Below are 24,688 nucleotides of genomic sequence, written 5' to 3'. Positions count from 1 at the left end.
AATATTTCATATGTGTCTCTACCTAAGCAGGTAATTAACATTGTTTGAACACAGAATGGTAGATCTAACAGAAACTCAATACCAAGATTTCCCCCAGTCCATTCATACCTTCCTTTCCTTTTCTTCCCTTCCCCTTTTCAGAACTTTCCAATCACTCCTCAAAGGTACATCTTTTACTTGCAAGAGTCTTTCTTTTGTCATCACTCCTGTAGTGATGGAATGATAAAAACAGATATTTTATTCTGTTCTTGTACTGTTGAGCATTTGTAGGTATTCTCAAGTAGATTAAAATAAGATTGACCAGACCTCATAGGACTATGTTCTTTGAAATCTTTTAGAAACTGGTTCATTTCTAAAGGGAAATAAAACCGACACCTTTTGTGGATCAATGTTTTATCCTTTTACTATAATTTGTAGAAAATGTTAAATCACCTAGTTGGTTTTTAATTCTGATAGCTGATTTTGCCAAACAAGAGAGCTTCTCTACATATGTTAGGTGTTTTCATCTTTTCACTCCTTTTGGAGCAATGATGTGATTTGGGGAAATAAAGAAGCTATTTTCCAATAATTTAAAGCAGCTTCATAATGGAAATCTAAATATAAACCAGCAGCTTGGGTGGACACAGTTCAAATGGAAGTGGTCATCCTGTATGACCCATACGCTCACCTTCTGTTAGTTGTCCTACATATCTGCAACTTGTGGTTCAAAAAGAGAGGAAAAGAGTTGGCAGCTATACCTCAATTCCATTTGTATATTGGAGTCCAAGGACATGTTTAGTTCGACAGTTCAATAGACTGAACATTTGCTGTTGAAATTGTTTCAATTTTGTGAATTGAAACAATCAGAATATATCTCAAGGTTTTATACATGCTTAGTAGTAGTATAGATGTTGCCGAAATGTTGATCATTTTTTGAAAATCTTGGATATATTTGGCTAATGTTGAAATAGCTAATTATTTCAAGTCTCATTTTATGACACTTAGGCAAAATAAATGCTACAATACCAATGGAAGATTTCCCTGTTTTGAAAACAGTCTGAAATCTTTCATATTTATGTTGTCTTGATACACTGAATTTGCACCTAAAACACAGTGGGAACCTCATTAGTATTAAGACATCAAGTGTATTAAGTAATCACAATGGACTTGTGAAAAACATATTTAATAAATATTTTGAGATAGCCTAGCATTTTATATGTTCTTACTATTAACACAATACACATTAAATACTTGACATATGTCCATTTACTAAAGTGTATTGAAACTACCCAGTTTCTTTAAAAGATGAGTAATTCAACATGGATGGACACAAATATGAAGTGAAATGGATATATCTAGACTTAACAAAAGTTTTCAATCCACTCTTAATGAGAAAGTATAACTTCCAAATGTGAAAATTATTTTGACGTATGTAGTATTATATAATCTTTCTTCCCACATATCTTCTAGGTGCTGTTTCAGGAAACATTGGAATTTAGCACATAACTGGATTAATATTTTTGCACTGAAATTATTGCCAGCTGAGGAAGCCATTCTCCATATTAGCATAATTGGACATCATTGAAAAAATAAAGTCAGATGACTTTTTAATGTTCTCTAAAATGGAATGTTTAAAATATCAAATGAATTTAATTTAAATTAGTTTCCCTTTTGCATGGTTAAAGAAAAAAAATTTGTGCTAATTCCAATTAATGGCACAATCTAATCTATTGCATTCTGTTTCTTTGATATGTTTTTACAATGGTAATTCTGAGAACAAAATGCAGTTTTTAGTCTCCTTTTTATCTTTCTCTCCTTTTCTTTATTCTTACAATGCTGAATACAGACAATGGTCGCCATGTCAAAGGTAATGTACAAGTATAGATTTTGTTCTGATGCTTAAAGCGCCATGTTATTTGGCATGTTACCTTGCCTGTCATATGACCTGTATAATATTCCATTCTCATGCTGACCTCTATAAGGACGGGCATGTTATTGAAGTAGTTTGGAGTTTGGCTTGGTTTTACTAGAGACATTATAATGTACTCCACTAAGTCACTGTAAGCCCGTACTTACTGGAAGAAGTATGAGGACAAATTGACAATGGCGCATCTGAAAGATTATGATATTTAAACTAATTCCACTGGGAAGGAGGCACGTAGATCTGTTTCACATATAAAATGGTTGAGTAGACATAAATGACGGGAACAGAGCTCCATGGTAGTCTCTTCATTTATTCCTCTTTTGTCTCCTTAAAACTAGTTTCACGTTCCTGGATGGCAGGGGGTATGGTTTCAAGTTTACTGTAGTAGTAAAATGTGCATGCATGACATTCATTTCTTGATATTCAATATCACCTTTAAATAGTTTTTAATTGCATCCAAAATTAGTCTCAAATCACTGATATTAACTGGAACAGCAACAAGGAAAAGGCTACTCTGCCATACCTTCTAGTGAATTTGGATTTGATTAAAAATTTAAAGTTTGTTTTGTCCACCTTCTTTCATATCCCATTAGATACAAGGTGTCACAAAAGATAAGAACATCATTGTTTAATGTCAGATTGAAAATTGTTTTTTCATCTTCTCTGTAAGGCCATGCATGCAGCTAAATATTGTGCATATTGTAATAAGAACTCCTCCTTTGATGCATGTGTGTTGCATGTGCAAATTTTATAAAGCAATCATACCTGGTATACTGAAAACTCACTATTTTGGCTTCTTGTGAATATCAGTGGTGTTCTGTACACTATGTACTTTTGTTTATTTTTCACTCCTATGTATTTGGTGATGGTGAAGATTTTGGATAAACAGCATTGCAGACTGAAGACCTTACTACAAAAAAGCTAATTTTGAACAAATAGAAAATGTGGCAGAGTTCCCTCACTTTGATTTTATCCAAAGACCTTAGAATTTGAACTGAAAGGATCACCTGTAATGGTGGGAAGGTGTTTCAGTCTCTATGGTAAATAGAGCCTATCCACACAGCCTATCCACTGTGACTGTCAACAAGGAGGCCAATTAGTGTCATTTACAGTGATAAGGGTTTTTTGTAACTATGATTCAGGCATCAGCCTGCAACCGACATTATATAGGCAGATAGTACTAACTTTTAGGGCTTGCCAACTTGGGCTATATTTAAAACAAGCATCTCCTTTACATATTATTAATTAACAATAAGCTCATGGGTAATTTTGCTGTCGCGTGTTTCTCCTCAATAAAAATAAACATGAGTTCATTATTCTTTCAAGAATAAATAGTTCAGATAGTCAATATCCACAGACCTCTAACATAATGTTTCTATTTCCAACTAATTTGTTTTGTTCTTCAAATTCTCTTCAGTGTTATTTAATTTCATTCCCTGTTTTAAATAAAATGGGCAATTTCACATATAGCTTTTGACTCTCTTTCTCTATAGCTGTATCATGTAAGAGCTCTTCATTTAATTAATTTATAGAAAACTTTATTTTGATAAATTTTTATCTTGAGATGTTAAAAGTTAATTGAAAGGTAAATATAAATACAGATTCTCATTATGTCCAATATTTATTGGAGAGGAATCATCATATTACTAGTTCTGAAAACTGCTAGATAAGGTCTGAGTGGTTATTCAAGTTTTCCACAAAGTAGCTAGCTATAATTGTCAATCACAAAAAATATTTGCAAAATGGTTTTCTGGCTTCCCAGAAACGGATTTAGGCATTACATAATTGAAAACAAGTTCTAATAATAATTAAAAACGAGAGCTAATAATAGCTAGCATTTTCAGATTGTTTTAAGGATTACAAAGCACTTTACAAATTTAAACTCATTTTATCCTCATAACAACCCTGGGAGGTAGGTGCTATTATTATCCCCATTTGACATATAAGTAAACTGAGGCAGACAAATTTTCAGTGACTTGACTAGAGTCATGCAGCTGGTAGGAGTCTGAGACTGGATTTCAACTCAAGTCTTCCTGACTCAATATCCAGCACTATAGCCTTTGGTAACACTTACCTACCTCATATTAATTTTGATATTGATACATTAATAAAACCCAGAAGTGTGACTAAATTATTTAAATGCCTAGCATCATAAAGAAACCTTATTTACTGAGATATAATCAGGCAAGGGCTTGGAAGAACTTCAGGTTCATCTTATTTGTTTCCATCCAGGCGATACACCTCTCAGATATATACACAACACCATGAAGAGGTTGGTTTATATTCTTTTATCAGAGCTATCCAAAGTAAGTGATTGCATTGCCTTCTCTAGCAGCTTGTTAGAGCATCTTCTGACCCACAAAACTCGCCTAAATCCTTCTTGCTGGAATTTAATCTCCTTTCCTCGTAGTGTCTCCTCAGCGTACTCAAGCACTAGCTGGACACTACCATTTAATGTAATAACACTTTAACTTAAAGACCATTATTAAATCAGTGTTCAACCTTTGCTTCTAAAGTTAAATCATTCCTACTTAACCATTTCTCATAAGATCCATTCATTCCCTTTAATAAACTTAAATGTTTGATGCTATCATTTCCTCAAAATAACTGGCCATAGTCTATAAAGAAAGGCTTCATCATTATCAAAACAAATGGAAGGATTACTTCATTAATTTTGAATATAACTATATAGATAGTATAACCATTTCTGTAACATCATAGATTATTCAAATTCTAATCCTATTTGAATTATTCAACTTCTTCCCTGTACCTGCCTCATCAATGCCCGTGTTGTCTATTCATTATCTAAATCACTGATAAAATATCTGATCTGAGAGTTCTTATCACTGAACCACTGAGACCCTTTGAAGACATTATTCTTAATTGTTATGCAGTGTCCAACCATGGAATAGCCATTTCCCAAACTTGTCTAAGTCTCTAGTATGGAACAAAAACAAAAGCCCTGTTCGTGAGTTATTATAGCTTTCACCTTTTTTCTAACTAGGAATAGAATGGCTATCCTCAGTAGAAGCAGGTTGATTTAGACTTTTTCACGAAAGCTGCTAAGTAGTCACAAACTGATTCTCTGATGACATAGGCTCTTTGTTATCTTATATGCCTACACTATATATTAAACACTACATACATTGAATAAAATTCTATCAGAAATGCACAAGTGTTCCTTCCAGGCTCTTTCCAAGTGTTAACCTGATTGGTACATGATGCTTAGAAGTGTTCTTTTTCCATGATCTTTTTTCAGAAAGGCCCTATTTGCATTTTTCAAATACTAAGGCTGCCCAGCTAAATAATGCTGTGATAACTTCAGAAAAAATCCTGTGTTCCTAAGAGACACCTTAAACCTGCTGATCTGAATACTTCTAGCTTGATTTATTTCTATGCCATCTCCATGCACAGACTTTGATTCCGATTACATCTTATTTCTTGAGGAAAAACTAATTTTGTTTGGTTTTGTTTTTTTAAAAGCAGTGCTATGACCTCAGCTATGTTTCCTTTCTTATACAATGAAGATATTATTTTTAGTCTTCCTTCAATGCCTAGTGAATTTAAGTAATATTTTAATATTGCAGTTAAGTAGCCTTAACTTTAATGTCCTTTTAGTTTGTCAGGTGTTTTTTTCTAAACCTTTAGATTTGGTTTCTCTAAGTGTATCATGGGTCTTTGTATTCAAACCCTTGAACCTGCCCTAATTTTATACTTGATCAGAAATTTTTACCATATTTCAAGCCTCTATGCAGCTATTGGATTTTTAAATTAAGTTTCTTGTTTTCCAATATCTCCCAATACATTGGGCAATTGGGTCTTTTGAATTGGTAATTATCTCTCTGAAGAATACCAGAGGGGCAGCTAGGTGATGTAGTGAGTAGAGCACTAGCCCTGGAGTCAAGAGGACCTGAGTTCAAATGTGGCCTCAGACATTTGACACATTTACTAGCTGTGTGACCTTGGGCAAGTCACTTAACTCCAATTGCCCTGCCAAAAAAAACAAAACAAGAATACCAGACTCTCTACTATTCCTTTGTCTTCTAAGTATGTACTTATCTTCCTATTGCCTGTGTTGGTAAGAGTTCATTTTATTTAAATTCATCTCCTCAGCTTCTCAGGTTACTCTCCTTTCTTTCATTATCTTCCTTCTCCTCTCAGGTCTTGATCACTTTCAGTAAGGTTGCCTTTCACTTTTCAAGTGCTCAATGAAGTCATTTCTTAAAACAGAATTAGGAAGTAGGAAGCTCTGATTTCTGATTTCTAGCTTTTGAATCCAATTGCTTTGTGGCCCTGATCTCTACCTCAGATTTCTCAGATTTGAAGTGAGGGTTATTGAAATTACCAGACTCAAGTAGCAGGAATACTCTCATTAACGTTTTGAAAAATACTCTAAACCAGCTCGTTTCCTCTTGTAGATTTTCAAAAGCTTTGGAATATAAACATTTGAATGCAAAATTAATTTTTAAGAAAGTATAATGAGCTACAATATAAAAGATTAAATAAAATTTTGGTTTATAGGAAAACCTTTGTTTGATGCTAGGTTCCACAAATCTCTTTAACTCAAGAATTCTTTACCTGAGCTAAATACAGACAACAGGTTTAATATCTTAATTTTTGAGCAATATTAAATTCCATCTCCTATATCTCAGTTTTTGAACCTGGGTTCCATGGATAGATTTTGGGGGTCCATAGATTGGAAAAAATATGTACCTTTATTTTCACTAATCTCTTAGCATTTCCTTCAGTTATTTAAAAACATTATTCTTAGGGGAATATTGCCTTCCCCAGACTGCCAAAGAGGTCCATGACAAACTCAAAACAGTTTTAAAATCCTTACTATAATTTTTGATGAACAAATTAAATTTATAGGTGACTATAATCAGGAATCAGTATATGAGGCACTAAGAATAAAAATCTGCCATAACAAATAGAATTTACTACTGAGGAAAAGACATCTTCCATAAATAAGATAAGCCAAACCATCTTTAGCTTATTGCTAAAGTGAAGCTTATTTTATTCTAGTCTATGTCTGGGAAACAGAAAAAAATAACAAAGCTCAATCCCCTTTTTCATTTTTCATCATAGCCATTTCAGTTGTAGTGATTGGGGAACTGGGATCAGTTATAGAAACAAAGTAAAAAGATTAACAGTGCCGTGCTCCTTTTTAGCCATCACATATGAGACAACTCTATCCATATAGTGCTGTCATGATTTATATGTGTAAGAACCCTTTCAGGAGTGGGTGCTAGACAGCCACGGTGACAACTGAAGCTATAGATATTCCAAAGAATTTCGAATTAGTAAAGAATTAGTAAAAGAGATTAGTAAAAAATTTTAGTAAAATTTTAGAAATTAGTAAAAGCATCAGTAAAAAGATAATATTTTCTTGGACCACCCACCCTCCCATAAAGCCTGGTCAAGATCCTTATCAGTAGCTGAAAATTTTATTTTGCTGTGGACTAGAAGTTTAAAGGGACTAGAAGAGATTAGTCACAAAGAAAAAAATGTTTCAAAAGCCACAAATGTCACAATTTGGGTGGTGATGGAAGTTGTCACTGTTCTTGAATTTGACCTTAGAAAGCTACACACACACACACACACACACACACACACACACACATACATATACATATACATATATATATACATATACATGTATATATATGTATATATACATATGTATATGTACTGTTTATAACATCTAATGGAAATATATATACATATATATGTACTGTTTATAGCATCTAATGGAAATAAAGTGGTAATATGTAGTGGGAACTTCTCTAAAGATCATAAGAATGAGACTACTGTCTGAAGCCTGTCATAAGACTAGATTAATTTGGGGCCATTTTCTCCCTTTATTACAATCCTTGTCACATGAATGAAAACGAGAGTCAGAATCTATATGCAAATTAGGACATTCTAGACAATATATGCTGGGATATTGCAATAGAATACATCATAGTGACAGACCTGGCTGTCACCATCAATGAAATTCAGTAAGTGAAGAGTTGCAATTAAGAAGAAATACATTGTTTTAGTCCCATAAACAACTATCCCGTTAAAATTTCTTAAACCTTTCATAGTTAAATACCTTGTTATTTCCTCTGAGTTTTGTTATAAACTCATAATTTGTATAGGCTTTTAATTTATAGACTGTTTTTATTTTTAATATCACATCTATATAGAATCAACTGTTCATTGTGGTCTAAAATACTTGCTCTGCAAATGACTGTCTTGGAAATTAAAGAAGTATTTATACTATTGCCTACTAGTACTTGAAATCCATTCAAATCCCCCAAGTTTTGCCATAATTCTTAAAGAAAAAGCTAGTAACATAAAGCAAGATATGCAGGTTCAGAATTATCCTCAAATATACATGTTATAGTTACATCGTGGGATTCTGTAACGAATGATACATGCTCCTGAATAGCATTAAGGCAATATTCTTGAATAATCCTTCCTGCCAATTTGTTAGTAAAGAAAAAAATAACAAGGAGCATGGAGAGTCTGCCTTTCGAATCAGAAAACTCCACCGGTGATATCCTGGGTAAGCAATAGTATAGTAGTTTCCATAGCAGAGTAAAGTGTCTGTGGTCACACTGGAGAGGAGGAAACAAGTGAGCAATGAGCCAAGGTTCTAAAACAACTTGTCTGAATGCACGAGGGGAATAAGAGAGAAGGTACATATGGCACTCACCTCAGACAAATCCTCCATGATTACTAAATCTTATCCCCAAGATAAGAAACTATGCATGGCAGCATCATCTATCTATTTTTCTCAGATGCCCAAGTCCTCAAGGAGATTCAGTCTTAAATAACAAAAAGGAAGAAAAGGAAAATTCTGCACAGAAATTAGATTTCTCCTCTAAAGAGACACCGATTATTCCACACACACCCCATCCTCTACCGCATCTGTAGTCAACCCATCCTGCTGGCCCTTGGCTACTCTGAGCTAGTATGTCTTTGGAAAGATGACATCCTCTTGTCAGGGGTGCTTCGAAGCCTTGCTGTATGCAAAGCTGAGAACGTGTGAGGTGTCCAGACAGCTTATCACTTCTCCTCAGACTCTGACTGGGGAGTTATATCACATAAGCATCCAGAGCACCAAGGTCATGGGATAATAAGAGGAAAGGAATACGAATCTGGCCTGGGGATGTTGCATATCTGCAACTTCCATGGTCGGTATATCTTTCTCATAAGCAAATCTTGAATCATATCCATGATATGCATGAATTATGAGAGATTCAAAAGGGCATTTGAATTCAGAATTTGACCAATAACAGCCAACTGGGTTTTTCTATTTTATTCCAACCTTTAATGAAGGAAGGAGCTAAACCTGCCATCTGCTATCTAGTTACAGGCCCAGGGCCAAATTCTGGCCCGGGATACATGCAGCATAAAGGATGTCAGAAAGTGACCCAAAGCCCTATATTTGGGTAATAAGTCATTGAATTTAGTCTTATCTGAGTTAGGTATGCATGTGACATAGATAAATAGTTTTATCATTTAGAACCATCCATTTCTTCTTCTGTTCCTTCCTAATATCACCTACTATAAATGCTTTCTGGTTTTTTAGGGCCTTTTAATCATATCAAGTCAAGTCTACTGGGATCCACATCTGATTCGAATCTCAACAAATACAGCACCATCAACAAGATTCCTCAGCTTACTTTGAATTTTTCAGACGTCAAAACTGAAAAAAAGAACTCGTCCCCTCCATCTTCTGAGAAAACAATTATTGCACCCAAGGTTAAAGATCGAACACACAACGTGACAGAGAAAGTTACCCAGGTAGGTGTGCTTTATGATCAACTTCCATTGGGTCGTGTATTCTTTCTCTTCTTTCATTGTTTTGTTGTGTGTGAAACATATTTCTCCCTAACACAGTTAGGATTAGCAGTAGATGCATGCCTTTTATCTATACTCCTATTTATCTCAAAATAATGAATGATCCTTTTAACATCAAAATAAATGATTCTGTGTAGTGAGAGATTATCAATTATAAAACTAAGCCAAAATGGGTTAACTAAGAATTGTTGCAGGGTATTTTCTTTGTTTTATTGTAGTTAATGTGACTTTTATCAAGCTTTGATATTTATTGTTTTACTAATAAAGGATTCTGTTTCAATATTATAAATTCCTCTACAGAAATCCTAGTTTACTACTTAGACAGTTGTTTTTGTACCAAACCAATTACTTCCTTGGTGTAGCAAACCTCCAGTCAGAGAAATTTCTCTGTCAATGCAGATGGACAGCAGTTTTGCAACTTGTAACCTCAGAGAGTTTCCTGAGTCACTGAGAGGTTAAATGATTTCCCCTGGGACACACAGTCATTACTTGTTGGGGCAGGTACTTTTAGGCCAACTTTCTATCCATTATCCACAGTGGCTCTCAATTAGAGACATGCATACATGTGTGTGTGTGTGTGTGTGTGTGTGTATTCTGTCTATATGTATATACGTATATATACACATAAGCATACATATTCATATATATATGTGTGTGTGTTTGTGTATATATATATATATATATATGTATATATACATACATACATACACTTTTTTGCTATTGCCTCTGCAACATTATAGGTACTGTCAGACTTCATCGACTCAGAATAATTGGGGGAAAGCCTTGGATAATTTAGTAAAAAAAATTATATAATATTTCTTTTAAAACAGAGTTCTATAACTTCCAACCACATAGAGTCATTTGAACTGGGTGTAAAGGAGATCATGGGCTATCTGTATGTTCAAATGAGATAAAATAAGGACTTTGAAAATATTACATCACTACATAATTGGTAGCTCTTATTAATTAACTCTTACATTTCTACTGCACAGTTATGTGAAATCACTAGCCCACATTCTAAGAGCTCACATGTAACACGTAAGTGCCTGAATATATATGTATAAGACCTTAAGGAAATCAAATGGTGAATCAGAAAGAACCCATCTTTTTTCAACTCTTGTTAGACTTTTCTTGCCCTTGTCAAAGATTTCTAAGAGTATGTGCCATAGATATAGATATATATAGGGGTATTATTTTAGCCTAATGGTATTATTTTTTTTCTACTACTTATTTGATGTTTAATAATTATGTCTTCAAATAATACTATTATCATTGTTTTCTTATCACATAAGTATTGCCGTTTCTTCAAAAATCTAAAAGATCTATTAATCAGATTTACAATGTATTTTAAGCATTCCCAAACTGCAAACAATGGAACAGAAAATAAGAGAAAAGAGGAGGAAGCTTAAAGGAGAAAAGTAAACAAGAAATACTGGAGGGTCGATACAAAGTTGTTGTTGTGTTTGTCCTTTGCTCTAGCAGAGTACCATGACAGCAGAAAAATGATAACATGACTTGCAATTAACTTTGATTTGAGTGAGGGAGGGCCATGCAAGGTCACCAGCCTCATGTTCTCCTCCAGTGGCCTGATATTCACCAGGATGACTGGAGATGGCCCAGAGTGCATTGGGAGACCCTGGCCCTTTTAGGCTAAGGTCTTTTCAGGTTCTCACTTTGAGGTAATACCCATTCAGTGAATAGGCCTCTTTAAGAAGTTAATCAAGGGATGGCCCCTTTAATCAAAACTCAAAAAAAAAAACTGGGAGGGGAAGATGTAATGGCAAGCAAAGTGAGATTTTTTGTTGTCTTTTGTTTTAGAGTGCTTCTCAGCACCAAGGCAATCAAATGCAAATGCCTTTGAGTCTTGCCTTTGTTTGAATCAAGAGTCATTGATTGGAAACAGTATATATGATGTGGTACTAGCGTGATCAGAGATCTTTCCCACACTCTTTTGCTAAGTAGACACTAAGCCTCAGGCCTATACCCTTTTGCTAAGTAGGCACTAAACCCCAGGGCCCTAAATAGGGTATATATGCTCTGAGGTTAGCATTTTCCTTTGGGTGCTCACTCATGGGAAGAGTGTTCCTGTGATTTGGCCAGATGACACTCTGGGTAGCCAACAAGGAGCACACCCCCTCCGCCCGGCTTTGAGAAACCCAGACATTGGTGCTTCTCTCTCTGGTAACTATGTACATATTATCTTGGTCAGACAGCTAGAAGCCTGGCTGTTGATTTGTGTTATTTTGCTCTGTTCATATAATTTCTGCTTGTAATTTCTGTTTGTGTTTTCTCTGAAGTTCAGGGTATTGACTTTTTCCCCTGAACTAAGTAAATGATATATGTATGTTTAATTAAAGTAAGATTGTTAACCCCTTAAAGTTACTTTCCTTAGAAAAGTAGATCAAAGAATCTGAGCTAGCAGCCTTCCTGTGTGCTGGTGTTATTGGTCTTACACCCCCACAGCAGCTGCTAGCAACGTTATTGTTGCAGAAGAATCTCAGGATTCCTGGCCAAAAGAGAAACAGTTACTATTTACTATTTACATTCACTCTGTGCAAAGTAGAGAGAGTAAGCCAGAACAAATCTATAGAGCAGTAATTTCTACATTTAATGCACCCTATCTGAGTCCTTGCCTTTTTAGAACTGCTAACATTTCCTTAGTGAAGAAACGAGGCTTTCATGGCATTTAGAGATTATCTAATTCTAATCTAGCCCTTTCACTTTACAAATGATTAAACTGAAGGCCAGTGAAGTTATATGACTTTTCTAAGGTCACACAGGCTATAAGTAGCAAAGTCATCATTTGAACTTGGATCCTCTGACTTCAATTTCAGTTTTCTTCCCTTAGTATTTTCACCCATGTTGCTCTCTTCTCTGATCTTGGGGCCCATGTTCTGGAAATGCCCCCTTGCATTTCATCATGGCTTCGTGTGACCTTGCTTAAGGGTACAATAAAAATCATTGCCCGACAATTGTATGCTGTTTACTATTTCTTTCACAAATGTATGTTATTTGAGTCTCAAAATAAACTTGTGAGGTAGGCAGAGCAAGAATCATTATTCCCATTTCATACATGAAGAAAATGAGACTGAAAGAAGTTAAGAACTTGTCCATGAATCTCACCTCTAGCAACTGGCCAAACACAGACTGGAATCCATTTCCTGAATCCTAGTTAGGTGTGATACAGTAGAAATAACAAAGAACATGGGTTCAAAATTTGCCTGGGCCTCAACTTCCTCATCTGTAAAATGAAAGTTGCAGACTGGATACACTACTTACTAGCTGTGTGTAAGTCATCTAACCTGGGCAAGTCATTTAACTTCAATTGCCTCACCTCCCCCCCAAAAAAATTCTATATATACACCTGTGGCTAAAAAGATCCATTGTTTTCAGTTTTTTTCCACTTTAACATACAGAACCAAGAACATATGGGAGGAAAGAGTTGAAAGAATAAAAAACGAGCTACTTTGCTATCTACTCCATGGTACTGAAGGTCCTCAGTGAGGGGGAGAATCCCCAACTATAACTACCCCACCAGGGATGACACAACAAAGCAAAAAGCAAATTGAGTAGCTGCTTGAACTCCACAATTCCTGAAGCTGGTGCATTTCTAGCCAACGGTGCAGGAGCATTATAGGGTTATGGTCAGAAGTGTGCTGGTAAATATGTAATACTGGCTGGGGGGGGGGGGCGCGTTGAGGGGGAAGACATATGTAGAACACATGTTCAAGTTTAATCTGAATGATTAACATTTTCTCCATCACTTTCTTAAGTCCACACAATCAACAAGACAATAAATCAGCCCCTGATTTGTAACATTTGCTTACTTCCGAGGCTCACACTGAACATTTAACAATCAGCTCAAATCTATAAGACCTAGTTCTATCACATCCCTGCTTATAGTGCATCTTTTCCATTTTTATGTTCAGATTTCACAATTATGTTACAAACTGTATTTTTAAATGTTGCTTTTACTGACACTTTCTACATCCCTAGATTATATATGTGGTTAATTATAAGGAGTGAGAGTGTATGGTCCTGGGATTTACATGGGTATGTTAATTGAATGTATATGACAAGAACTTCTTGGTGTTTCCTGGTACCTAACAAATAATTGTTACCTAATAGTGATTCATATCTGGTAAGAATTCATCTGTCTTACTATAGGGAGTATAACAGAATGGATTTTTAAGAAGTTTTGGTCTAAAAGCTTACTTTCTCACTTGCAAATTTGAGTTTTGTAATAAATAACATTAACGTATTGGGAATTTACCTCTCCATGTCAAAACCCCTCTGCAGAGGATCTGAGCCAACAACCTAGGTTAGAAGAAGGTCAACAGTCCCAAGGGTGGGGAACCTGAGGCCTCAAGGCCACATGTGGCCCTCGAGGTCCTCAAGTGCAGCCCTCTGACTGAATCCAAATTTCACGGAACAAATCTCAACCCTTGCAGCCTTGAAGCCACATATGGCCTCTAGGTCCTCAAGTATGGGCCCCTTGCCGATTGAAACTTCTAAGAACAGCTTTGTTTGTTCTGTGAAGTTTGGATTCAGTCAAGGGGCCACACTTGAGGACCTAGAGGGCCACATGTACCCTTGAGGCCACAGGTTCCCCACCCCTGGACAGAAGGGGTGGATGTCACTACCCCCCCACAGGCATACTGACCATCTCCTTATGTAGAACTGGCCTTGAACGTAGGAAGACATGAGGTCATGCCCCACCTCCTATATATTTTGGCTATATGATCCTGAGCCAAGTCACAACCTATCAGAGTTGCAGGTAAATCTACAAGACCAAACCTTGAAAAGAAAATGCCAGACTCCTTTGTTTGGAGGAGTCATTCTCTGTGTTAATTAAATCACAGCTCCAGGCTCTCTCCTATCTTTCTGTGATTATAAAATATCATTATCTAGTTATATAATAAATACATAACATACACGATGCAAGGTCATTAAACATGAAACCCCAAATATAATATGCAGTCCACCTGGTGATTGCTTACTCGTGGCAAGCCCTAAGCCCCTTACTGACATTATCTCCTGAATGGTACAGTCCTTGAAATTCACAATCATAACCTATTCATCATTGCTACTTCTCTATTGCCTAGTACAATTTGCTGCATGGATAACTAAATATTTACTGAGCAAATGAATCAATCGATGAGTAATTTGTGTTGGATAACAAATTAATCCAAAGTACAATAAGACATAATTATGGATAAAAGGATAATCAATAATTAGCAATGAAGTATTATTATTATTAATTGAGAGAGAATAGGACTGAAGCATATAAATAAAAAATTAGAGTATCATCGTAACCATTATCACTATCATAAGCAACAAATATTTATGGAGTGGCTGTTACTCCAAGGCCCTGGAGTAAGTGCTTTGGATATAATGTAGTATAAGAAATTGGACCCTGGGGCAGATCAGGGGCAGCTAGGTGGCGCAGTGAGTAGAGCACCGGCCCTCGAGTCAGGAGGACCCGAGTTCAAATGCGACCTCAGACTTTGGACACACTTAGTAGCTATGTGACCTTGGACAAGTCATTTAACCCCAATTGCCCTGCCTTCCCCCCCAGTAAAAAGAAAAAAAAAAGAATAAAAAAAGAAATGGGGCCCCGTCCTTAAGAGTTTTATAATCTCATTGGGAAGAAAGATCATATGCATTAAAAATAATAATAATAGTAATAAAGAGCTATACAAAGTAGCACATGTTAAGTGCCAAATAACTGGTATGTATAATTTTTATAAGAGAATTTCAGGAAAGTACCTTGCATTTTTTCCACTTTAATGTACGGAACCAAGAACATATGGGAGGAAAGAGTTGAAAGAATATAAAAAAAAGCTACTTTGCTATCTACTCCATGGTGCTGAAGGTCCTCAGTGGAGGGGAGAATCCCCAACTATAACTACCCCACCAGGGATGGCACAACAAAGCAAAAAGCAATGTCCTACTAGAGTCCTACTAGACTCACTAGGGGCTGAACTTAACTAGATTGCTATGTATGGGCATAGACAGCTATTACAACTTAAAGGCCCTTTAGAGACATACATCAGGCAAAAAATATTTAAGTACTTACTATTTACCAGGTCCTTCTAAGTGCTAGGGATACAAACACAAGCAAAAATAAAGGCAATCCCGGCTTTCAAGGAGTTTATATTCTAAAGAGGGAAAACAGTACAAAAAGAAGCTGAAAAGCATGGAGGGAAGGGGGAAGTACTCATGGAGGCTCAAAGTATCAAAACACAGAAAGTCAAAAGCAGAGAAAGAAAGGAAACGAAGGTTAACTGGTTTGAAGCTTTCCCCAAAATGGTAGCACTAATAAGAATCCTTCGGTGGAAGAATGGGGCTGACATGGCAGAGAGATTTTTCAAATAAGGCTACAGGTTGCATGGATACATCATCGTGAGAAGTCCTGAGGCACTGAGGCAAATTCCAGGGTAAGATTGCATGGTGGCAAAGTTGGAGAAGTCAGAAGCAAGCCAGGAAGAGAATGGAGGAAAAATTCAACTGAAAGCTACAAAGTTAAAAAGCCAGAAAGTGGGATGTATATAGAAAGTTAAAGTAACAAGGACTTCACTTAAGGAAGAGTTGGGTGGACGGAGGATTTTTAATCACATTAGAAAATCTCTTTAAACACTTCACTAAGTTTCTACAACTGAAAGTAATAAGTAACCAGGGAAATAAGTTTACATGGCATTACAAAGACTAAAAATAAGAACTTCTTGAGAGTTCACAGGACTAAGAAATTCTGAAATTAATTCTATGTAACTCTTTAAAAAATAAAAGTGATTCCTATTCTTTTGGGATGGTTTACATACATAACAGCTTCGAAGGAAGAAAAATGGACCAGGTGATCTTCCTGAGACCCTTTCCACCATTTAGTTCTTTTATAGCTAATATATATTAGCTATATAATATATAGCTAATTTTATAGCTAATATACACACACATACATACACACATATATACACACACATACATACATATATATGTATGTATATATACATACATACATATGTGTGTATCTGTATATATACATACATACATATGTGTGTATGTATATATATATAATGAGATTGTGTGTTATATAGTATAATATATAATAGCTAGAATATATTTAATGCGTTAGGGTTTGCAAAGCACTTTACTTTATTATTTCAGTTAATTCTCACAACAGCCCTGGGAGGTAGTTTCTATTGTTATTATCACGTTACAGATAAGGAAATAGAGACAGACAGAAGGGAAGGGACTTAACCAGGCTGACACAGCTGCTGAGTGTTTAAGGTTGGATTTGAACTCAGGTGGTCCTGACTCCAAGACCAGTGTTCTACCCACTGCACCACATAGCGCACCACCTCTGATAGTTCTATCACCATTGGACCAAGAGTCCCTGATCATCTTCACTGAAATTAATGTATGATTTTCACATACCCAGAGAAATTAGAATAAATACCTGTGCTTTGGATATACTCAGAATGTTTGGGAAGATTAAAATGAATAAGTATGACTATAGGTATTGAATCACGGATAGAGGAATTTCATCAGCTGTAGTTGAAACTTACTTTTGAAAGCCTTACTAAAAATCATCTTTAAGAGGGATACTTTATCTCCTGTACAAGGCCACTTTCTAGTGTCTTGAGTCATTTTTAGATTAGAAGAGCTGAGAACATTCATTTTTTTTTGTCAGTGACATATTATTCATTTCCCCTGAGTCAGGGAAATACACAACAGGTTTTAATGGCACAAGGAAGATCTTACAGATTATGGCTTACTGCTTTCTGTTGACCTGACTTTTTTGTTTTGGTTTTTTTGTTGTTGTTATTTGGGTTTTTTTTTTGTTTTGTTTTGACCTGACTTTTGTCATAATACCAGCTTACCCCCTCTTTGCTGAGTTGTCATTCTCCTTGGTCCATTTTCTCAAAATAATTTATTGCCTATGCTTGCTAATCAATTAAGATGCATTGCACTGATTTTACTATATTCTCTAAGGCTTAAGATCTTATCATGTACTGCTTAAAATTTATAAAGACTTTTCTCGTGATTGTCATTTTTTTATATAATTCTCCCAAAATAGGCAACTTCAGCCATCAACCAAGGAAAATCTGCAGAGGTAGTTAGGAAAAATATTATGTCTTCAGACATATTTAGACATTCAAACTGACTATATGCTTAGCACATTGGGAAGAAAGATCATATACATTAATAATAATAAGAAGAAGAACTATACAAAGTAGCATATATTAAGTGCCAAATAACTGGTATATGATAATTTTTATTAGAGCATTTCAGGAAAGTATCTTGCTCATCTTCCTTCTAGACTCACTTATGTATGTGTTTTTGAGGATGAATGTCATAAGCTAAAAATGTCATTTCTTATCTTATTTGTTAATATTTATTCATTAAACAGTCAAATATATATATTAAGCAGATATTATAGGTAAATAACTGGGCTAGGCCCTGGGGGTTAAACAAAGACAAATGAGACACGAACCAGGCACTGCATGTACTCAAAATTCAACATGATTCAGTAGACCTGAACTTAGAAAAGTCCGTCCTGAGTTCCATTCCAGGCTACAACACTTGCTCCTTATGTAACTATGGGCATAATCCTCTCTAGACTTCAATTTTTTGTCCATAAATTGGAAGTCATAATGCCTGCAGAAACTACTTTGTGGGGCTTGCTATGAGGATCAAATGACATAACATGCATAAAATGCTTTCAACTTTTAAAGCCCTATATTAGTTACAGCTGTTGGTATCACAGTCTAGAAGGGAAGATAATGACAGTCACCAAATAGCCATGATACAAATTATTAGCAATAGTAATAATAACTGCTAGCATTTCTTTAAGGTTTGCAAAGTGCTTTACAAATATTCTCTCATTTGATCCTCTCAACAACCCTGGTAATTAGATGCTATTTTATTCACATTTTAAGTTGAGGAGGTTAAGTGACTTGCCCAGGGTAGGATTTGAACTAATCTTCTTCACACCAACACTTTTTCTCCTGTTATCACCTGGCTGATTGATCAGTGTCTAACAGAGCGTCAAAGCACTCTGAGATCAATTGAGCGAGTGAGTGTAATGCTAATGGGAGGGTGTAAGATCTTTCCTGCCCATTAATAGGCCTCATGTGGAGCCCATTAAGGGAAGCTTGCTTGCTTGTAGGAAGGCTTGCACACCTTTTGTTAATAAGCTAATTAGGCAATGAGTCAGGTTCTGATGCCTTCTGGCTCTGAGCCTATAACGCATTGTGAGAAGTGAGCTTTTGCTTTGGGGGCTCACTTATGAGAAAGATGTTGTGATTCCCTGGTCCAGACTCTGAGTGGCCGGGTGTTCAGAGCCTCCCCCGGCCCCAAATGCTCAGAGGTAAAGGCTCTCTCAATCCAGTGGTGTGTGTAAAGTATATAATATCGCTTTGATTCAGGCAGTTAAGAGCCCTGTCTGTTGGTCTTTATTTTTCTACTCTGTATTTTTTCTGTTTAATTAAAGATTGTTGACCCCTGAAAGAGCTATCTTTCCTAGTAAAGCAGATAAAAGAACCTGCACTAGCAGCCATCCTAGATATGCCAGTGTGGTTGCTGTTACAGTGAAAGATCACTGAAAGCTTGAAAGTGGAGGACAAAGGCAGAAGTAAGGTAATTGGAGGTATCTTGGAGGAAAGAGCATTTTACTTGAGTTTTTAAGAATAGATAATCATAATAATTGACATTTCTATAGGGCTTGAAAGCTTTCCAAGTATTTTGAATATACTAGTGAATGTGAGCTTCATAATAACCCTATGAGGTAAATAGCACACTTATTATCCATACATTACGGATGAGGAAACTAAGATTCAAAGAAGTTAAGTAACTTACCTGTATTCCTACCACTAGTAAGCTCCAGAAGCAAGACTCCAGCCTAGGCTTTCTGAGTCCAGGTTCAGCACTCTATACATTATGCTTTACTTGCTACATGATAAGAGAGTATGCAAACAGGCAGAAAAGGGTGGGAGGTATGTCCAAGAAGCTATTACAAACACAGAAAATAGTACAAGAAAAAAAAACAGACACAAAAAGGGATGGTGTATATTTAAGGGATGCTGAATAGTCCAATTTGGCTAGAGTTAAGAGGATGTGCGAGATTATAATGTTCAGTAAATCTGGAAAGGTAGGTTGGAGCCAGCTTATGGAAGACATTGAATGTCATGCCAAGGAGCTTAGAAAAGGAGGTGGGGGGAAGAGACGTCGAAGGTGTCTCAGCAATAAAGTGTCAGAATAATGTTAAGCAGCATTGGGAAGGTTGAAATGAAGAGAGCATAGACTGGAGGTGGGGAAACTAATTAGATTATTGCAATAAGTTAGGAGAGCATTAATAAGAATATGAACAAGGGTGTCGGCAATGGAAATGGAAAGGAGGAGCAGATATGAGAGAGATTGCGGGGAAGGTGTAGATGGGACTTGATAAAAAGTTATAGAAAAATAAATTGATCCTCATTAACTTCACTTTTTTGAAAATACTATATTTGAAAATGCAAAATGACTACAATCTGGGTACACTCTTCTTCAACCTGCTTTGTCCTCTAACTCAATTTAAACATTATGCAAGCTTCAGCTGAAACAGTGCAGATCATCTTGACCTGCCAGAAACAGTGATGTTCACAAAATTCTAAATTACATTTGAAATGCAATGTGAAAGTTTAAAAATGCCCCTGAACATTTCCAATTTAATTTGACATTAGTTTTTGTGTCTATTAGTTTGTTGTCATTTATAGAATTCCTCAAACTGGTTTGAGTGAACCAGAAATTTTTGTGCAATTATTCTCTCCAGCATTCTGTGTTTGGTATATGAGAAGAAAGGTTGGTCAGCTTTCTCTGTTGTCTACACGTGCAAAGAGAATGGAAAACTGAATCGTGTTATGAAGATAATTCAGGCAAGAGTAAACAGTTTTCACTTGAAATACCCAGATGAGAATTCATTCATTCATTCATTTGTTTTCTCTATAAACATTTATTAAGTATCTAGGGGATTTCAATTTTTAAATTAAACAAGTAGCCTTCTCTCAAAGTGTACAGATATTTTAGATTTTAAATTATCTGGATGCTTACCTTGTTTTCTACTTTTTATGTATGGCAACATAACCTTTGGATGTGTTAATACTAAGAGGAATATATGAATAGAATTGTTTAAATAACAAGTAATTTGCCTCCCCGCTCCCATTTTAAAGTTGTTTTTAAGTTCATTTGATCTTATCATGTAAGGCTTAAAATCTTATCACTTATACTACACTGCTTAAAATTATAAGACGGTAGTGAGGTTTTGTTTTTGTTTTTGGTGTATTTCCTTTTAAAGTAGGAAAGTTCAGCCCTCATCCCAGTGACAGTTTTAATATACTGTTTTCATTTTATACATATAGGTAATGGCCAGTGTAATACCAAAAGAGGTCTAATAGATACTGCTTTGAAAGGCATTTTAGTGTTCAGTCACTTTTTAGTAGTGTCTGACTCTTTGTGCCCACATTTGGGGTTTTTTTGGCAAAGATATTGGAGTGGTTTGCCGTTTCCTTCTCCAGTTCATTTTACAGATAAGGAAACTGAGGTAAACAGGGTTAAGTGACTTGCCCAGAAAGGTCTGAGGCCACATTTGAACTCAGGAAGATGAGTCAGACTCCAGGGCTGGCACTCTATCCACTGAGTCATTTAGTAATTTTTTCTATCTTTTTTACTCTAAATACTTACTATCAACATGCCAACAGGAACAACTGCTGTTATGTATCCAAATAGAGTTTGTTTTCTAGTTGACTAAAATTTTAATTTATTAGATGGAAAAACAGTCATTTTCTAGATGACAGAAGCTGCCAGTGTTTCATTCTAAATCCCACCTGGTGATTCTTTCCCTTCCTTTTTCTCCATGCTCTTCTTTCTAGCTTTTGACCTTTTTGCTCCTCTTTTGAGTAGACTGATTGCCTCTGTGAACTCTTGTATTTTACCTTCGATCACTTTTCTGTTCATTCACCTAGATCAGATCTTCGACCTTACTGCTTAAGGCATACTTTCTGCCAGGCATGTGGTGCCACTACCAAACTTCAGTATTCATTGCCCCCTATTCATTCCCTTTGCCAGATCTCCTTATCTCATTCCAGGACAAATAACAAATAACAAATCCCTATTCATTCACCTTTTGAGGATGAGGCAGCTGAGGCTAAATGTGGTCAAGCAACTCACAGCTAGTAAGTACCTGAATCAGGATTTGAACTCAGATTTTCCTGACTCCAGATCTCATATTCTACCCACTGCACCACATAGCTGCCTCTCTACCTATTAATAACACAGTAAGGTATAAATCTTAGTTTACCAGGTAAGGAGAGGGCCACCCAGGCTCTCCTGCACAATCAAATATTTGTTTGATTTGTCTTCACACCTCAGGATTCCCCGAGGCACAGGCCAAAGTAGCCTTTATAGTATCCCACTTCTCAAAACAGGCTATATCCTGGATCATCTCTTCCCTCACAGGAACAACCCTTATTTTAAAAACAGGAAAAGGATCTTCCAGGAGCTAAGGAGTCTTTTGGATATGTACTGAATCCCTTCCTCCCTTGATTAGCTCTAATCACATCTTGCTCACCCTCAACCAGAGATTATTCCCACTAGCCATCTCTTGCACTGCTAGGCTACTAAACCAAATTGATGAAAGTCACAACACTGTGCTGATTGGGCCAACTACAAATTTATGTTATCTAACTGCAACTGAGTTCTCACTGCAGCAAAGCAATCCTTCTCCTCCCTAATTGATTTTCTATACCACTCACCACAATGACTATTCCAAACTTGTTCTCTTCTCAAGCCTCCCACCACACCCCCTACCCAACTCTCTCAACTGAAGATCTTCCCTTATCCTTACCCCCACCCAAAAAAATCAGTCATTTGCAAGCTTATTTCTTCTTCCCTTCTCCTCTTCTCACACCCTCCCTAACACCAACCCCCTACTATCTCTTCTTTCACTCCATTCTCTAATAAAGAAATAGCCCTTCTCATTGCTAAGACTACACATATACCCTTGACCCCATTCTCTACAATAAAGTGCTTTCTAATAGATTGCCCTCACTATCATCCTCTCTCTAATCTTGAATCTCTCTACTTCCCTCATGCTGCCTACAAACATGACCAAGTCCCCCTTTCTTAAAAAAAAACACCTCTTATTATTCCATGACTGCTAGTTATCATTCTATACACTACACCCCTTCTAGGTAAACCACTTTAAAAATCCATCGCATTTGGTGCCTCCACCTTCTCTTATCTAATTCTCTTCAACACTCTTTGCAATATGGCTTTCACCCTCATTAAACTAAAGCTTCTCTCTCCGCAGTTACCAAGGATCTCTTAATTGCCAAATCTAATGAATTTTTCTCAATTCTCATCCTTTAGCTTTCTGAAGTCTTTAACACGATTTGACCATCCTCTCTTCTTATGGCTACTCTAGGTTTCTGTTGGCTCTCTTTCTACTCATCTGATCACTCCTTTTCAATCTGTTTTGTATCTTTGCCCGTGTCATGTCCATTTACTTGGGGTGATATCAAGGCTATATTCTGAGTCCTCTTCTCTTTTTTCTTTATCCTCCCTCATCAGCTCCAACTGGTTCAATTATCATCTCTATCCAGATGAGTCCCAGATTCATCTATCCCCACTCTCTCTGCTTAGCTCCAGCTCTGAATCACCAACTGCCTATTATTCATTTTAAACTGAAGTGTCCCATAGGCATCTTAAATTTATCATATCCAAAACAGAAATTACTTTTCTCCAAAAACCTGCCCCTCTTCATCTTGCGTCCTGAGCTATCTCCAGTAGTCCTGGTGAATATCGGGCCACTGCACCCAGATGGCTCTGGAGGAGAAAATGAGGCTGGTGACCTTGCACAACCCTCCCTCACTCAAATCAAAGTCAACTGCAAGTCATTTCATCATTTCCCTGATTTTATGGTCCTCTTTGAGAATGAAGGACAAACACAGCAACAACAACCCTTGTTCAGAATTTCACTAGTACTATTGAGAGTACCACTATCCAGCGACCCAAGTTAGAAATCTAATTGTCATCCTAGAGTCCTCACTAACACTCAACCCCATGTAACCAATCAGTATAGTCCCCTTCTCCTTGCTCACACAGCCAACACTTTGGTCCAGTTCCTTCCTCATCTCTTGTCTATATTATTGCAATAGTTTCCTCATTGACTACCTCAAATTTCTATCCTACACACAGTGACCAAAATGATCTGAGAATTCAGTTTTTTACTGATTGAAAAAATAAAATATAATTTGAAAAATAAAATCATTTTAGTAGCTACATGGAGGAGAGTGTAGAGAGAAATTTAAGCAATGAGACCAATTAGAAAGCTATTACAGTAGACTAAGTGTGAGAAGTGAGGAGGGCCTAAATCAGGGTGAAAGATGGGAAAATAAATGGAAGATATTATGAAGATTAAAACAATAAGATTTGGCAACCAACTGAGTATGTGATGTCAGTGACACTGAGGCATCTAGGATGACACCATTGTGAACTGGGTAAGAGGGAGTATAGTGGTGCCCTTGATAGTAATAGTAAAGTTTGGAAAAGGGTAGGATTTGAAGAGAAAGATAATGAGTTCTGTTCTGGACGTTGAGTTTGAGGTACACATGGGGCATTCAGTTCAAGTTTTCCAAAAGGCAATTGGTAATGTGAGACTAACACTCAGAAAAGAGACTATGACTGACTACATTGAAGTGGGAATCATCTTATAGGGATAATAATTGAACCAATGGGAGTGGATGAGACCACCAAGTGACACTGAGAAAAAGAGAAAGAACTCAAGACTGACCATTGAGGTATACCCCCAGTTAATGAATGGGATATGGATGAAGATCCAGGCAGGAAGAAAAAAAAGAGAGGATCAGTGTCATGAAGACCCAGAGAGCAAGGAGA

The 24,688-nt window shown here is 36.4% G+C and overlaps 1 protein-coding gene across 2 annotated transcripts in view; it reads left to right on the top strand.

The window, feature by feature from the left end:
- Positions 1–24,688, top strand: part of KCNH7 (potassium voltage-gated channel subfamily H member 7) — a 211,612-nt gene that overhangs the window by 3,166 nt on the left and 183,758 nt on the right. Inside the window, exons 2-3 of one of the 2 annotated variants that reach the window (XM_036746120.1) lie at positions 2,242–2,265; positions 9,486–9,700. In XM_036746120.1, coding sequence (XP_036602015.1) covers positions 2,242–2,265; positions 9,486–9,700 — 239 coding nt within the window. Of the gene's footprint in view, positions 1–1,825; positions 1,847–2,241; positions 2,266–9,485; positions 9,701–24,688 lie in introns of both variants that reach the window. The other variant, XM_036746121.1, reaches the window with a different exon arrangement.

The sequence above is a fragment of the Trichosurus vulpecula genome, chromosome 2, assembly GCF_011100635.1.
Source record: "Trichosurus vulpecula isolate mTriVul1 chromosome 2, mTriVul1.pri, whole genome shotgun sequence".
NCBI lineage: Eukaryota > Metazoa > Chordata > Mammalia > Diprotodontia > Phalangeridae > Trichosurus > Trichosurus vulpecula.
The sequence above is the reverse complement of the archived record's forward strand: the minus strand, read 5'-3'. Positions and strand labels throughout refer to the sequence as shown.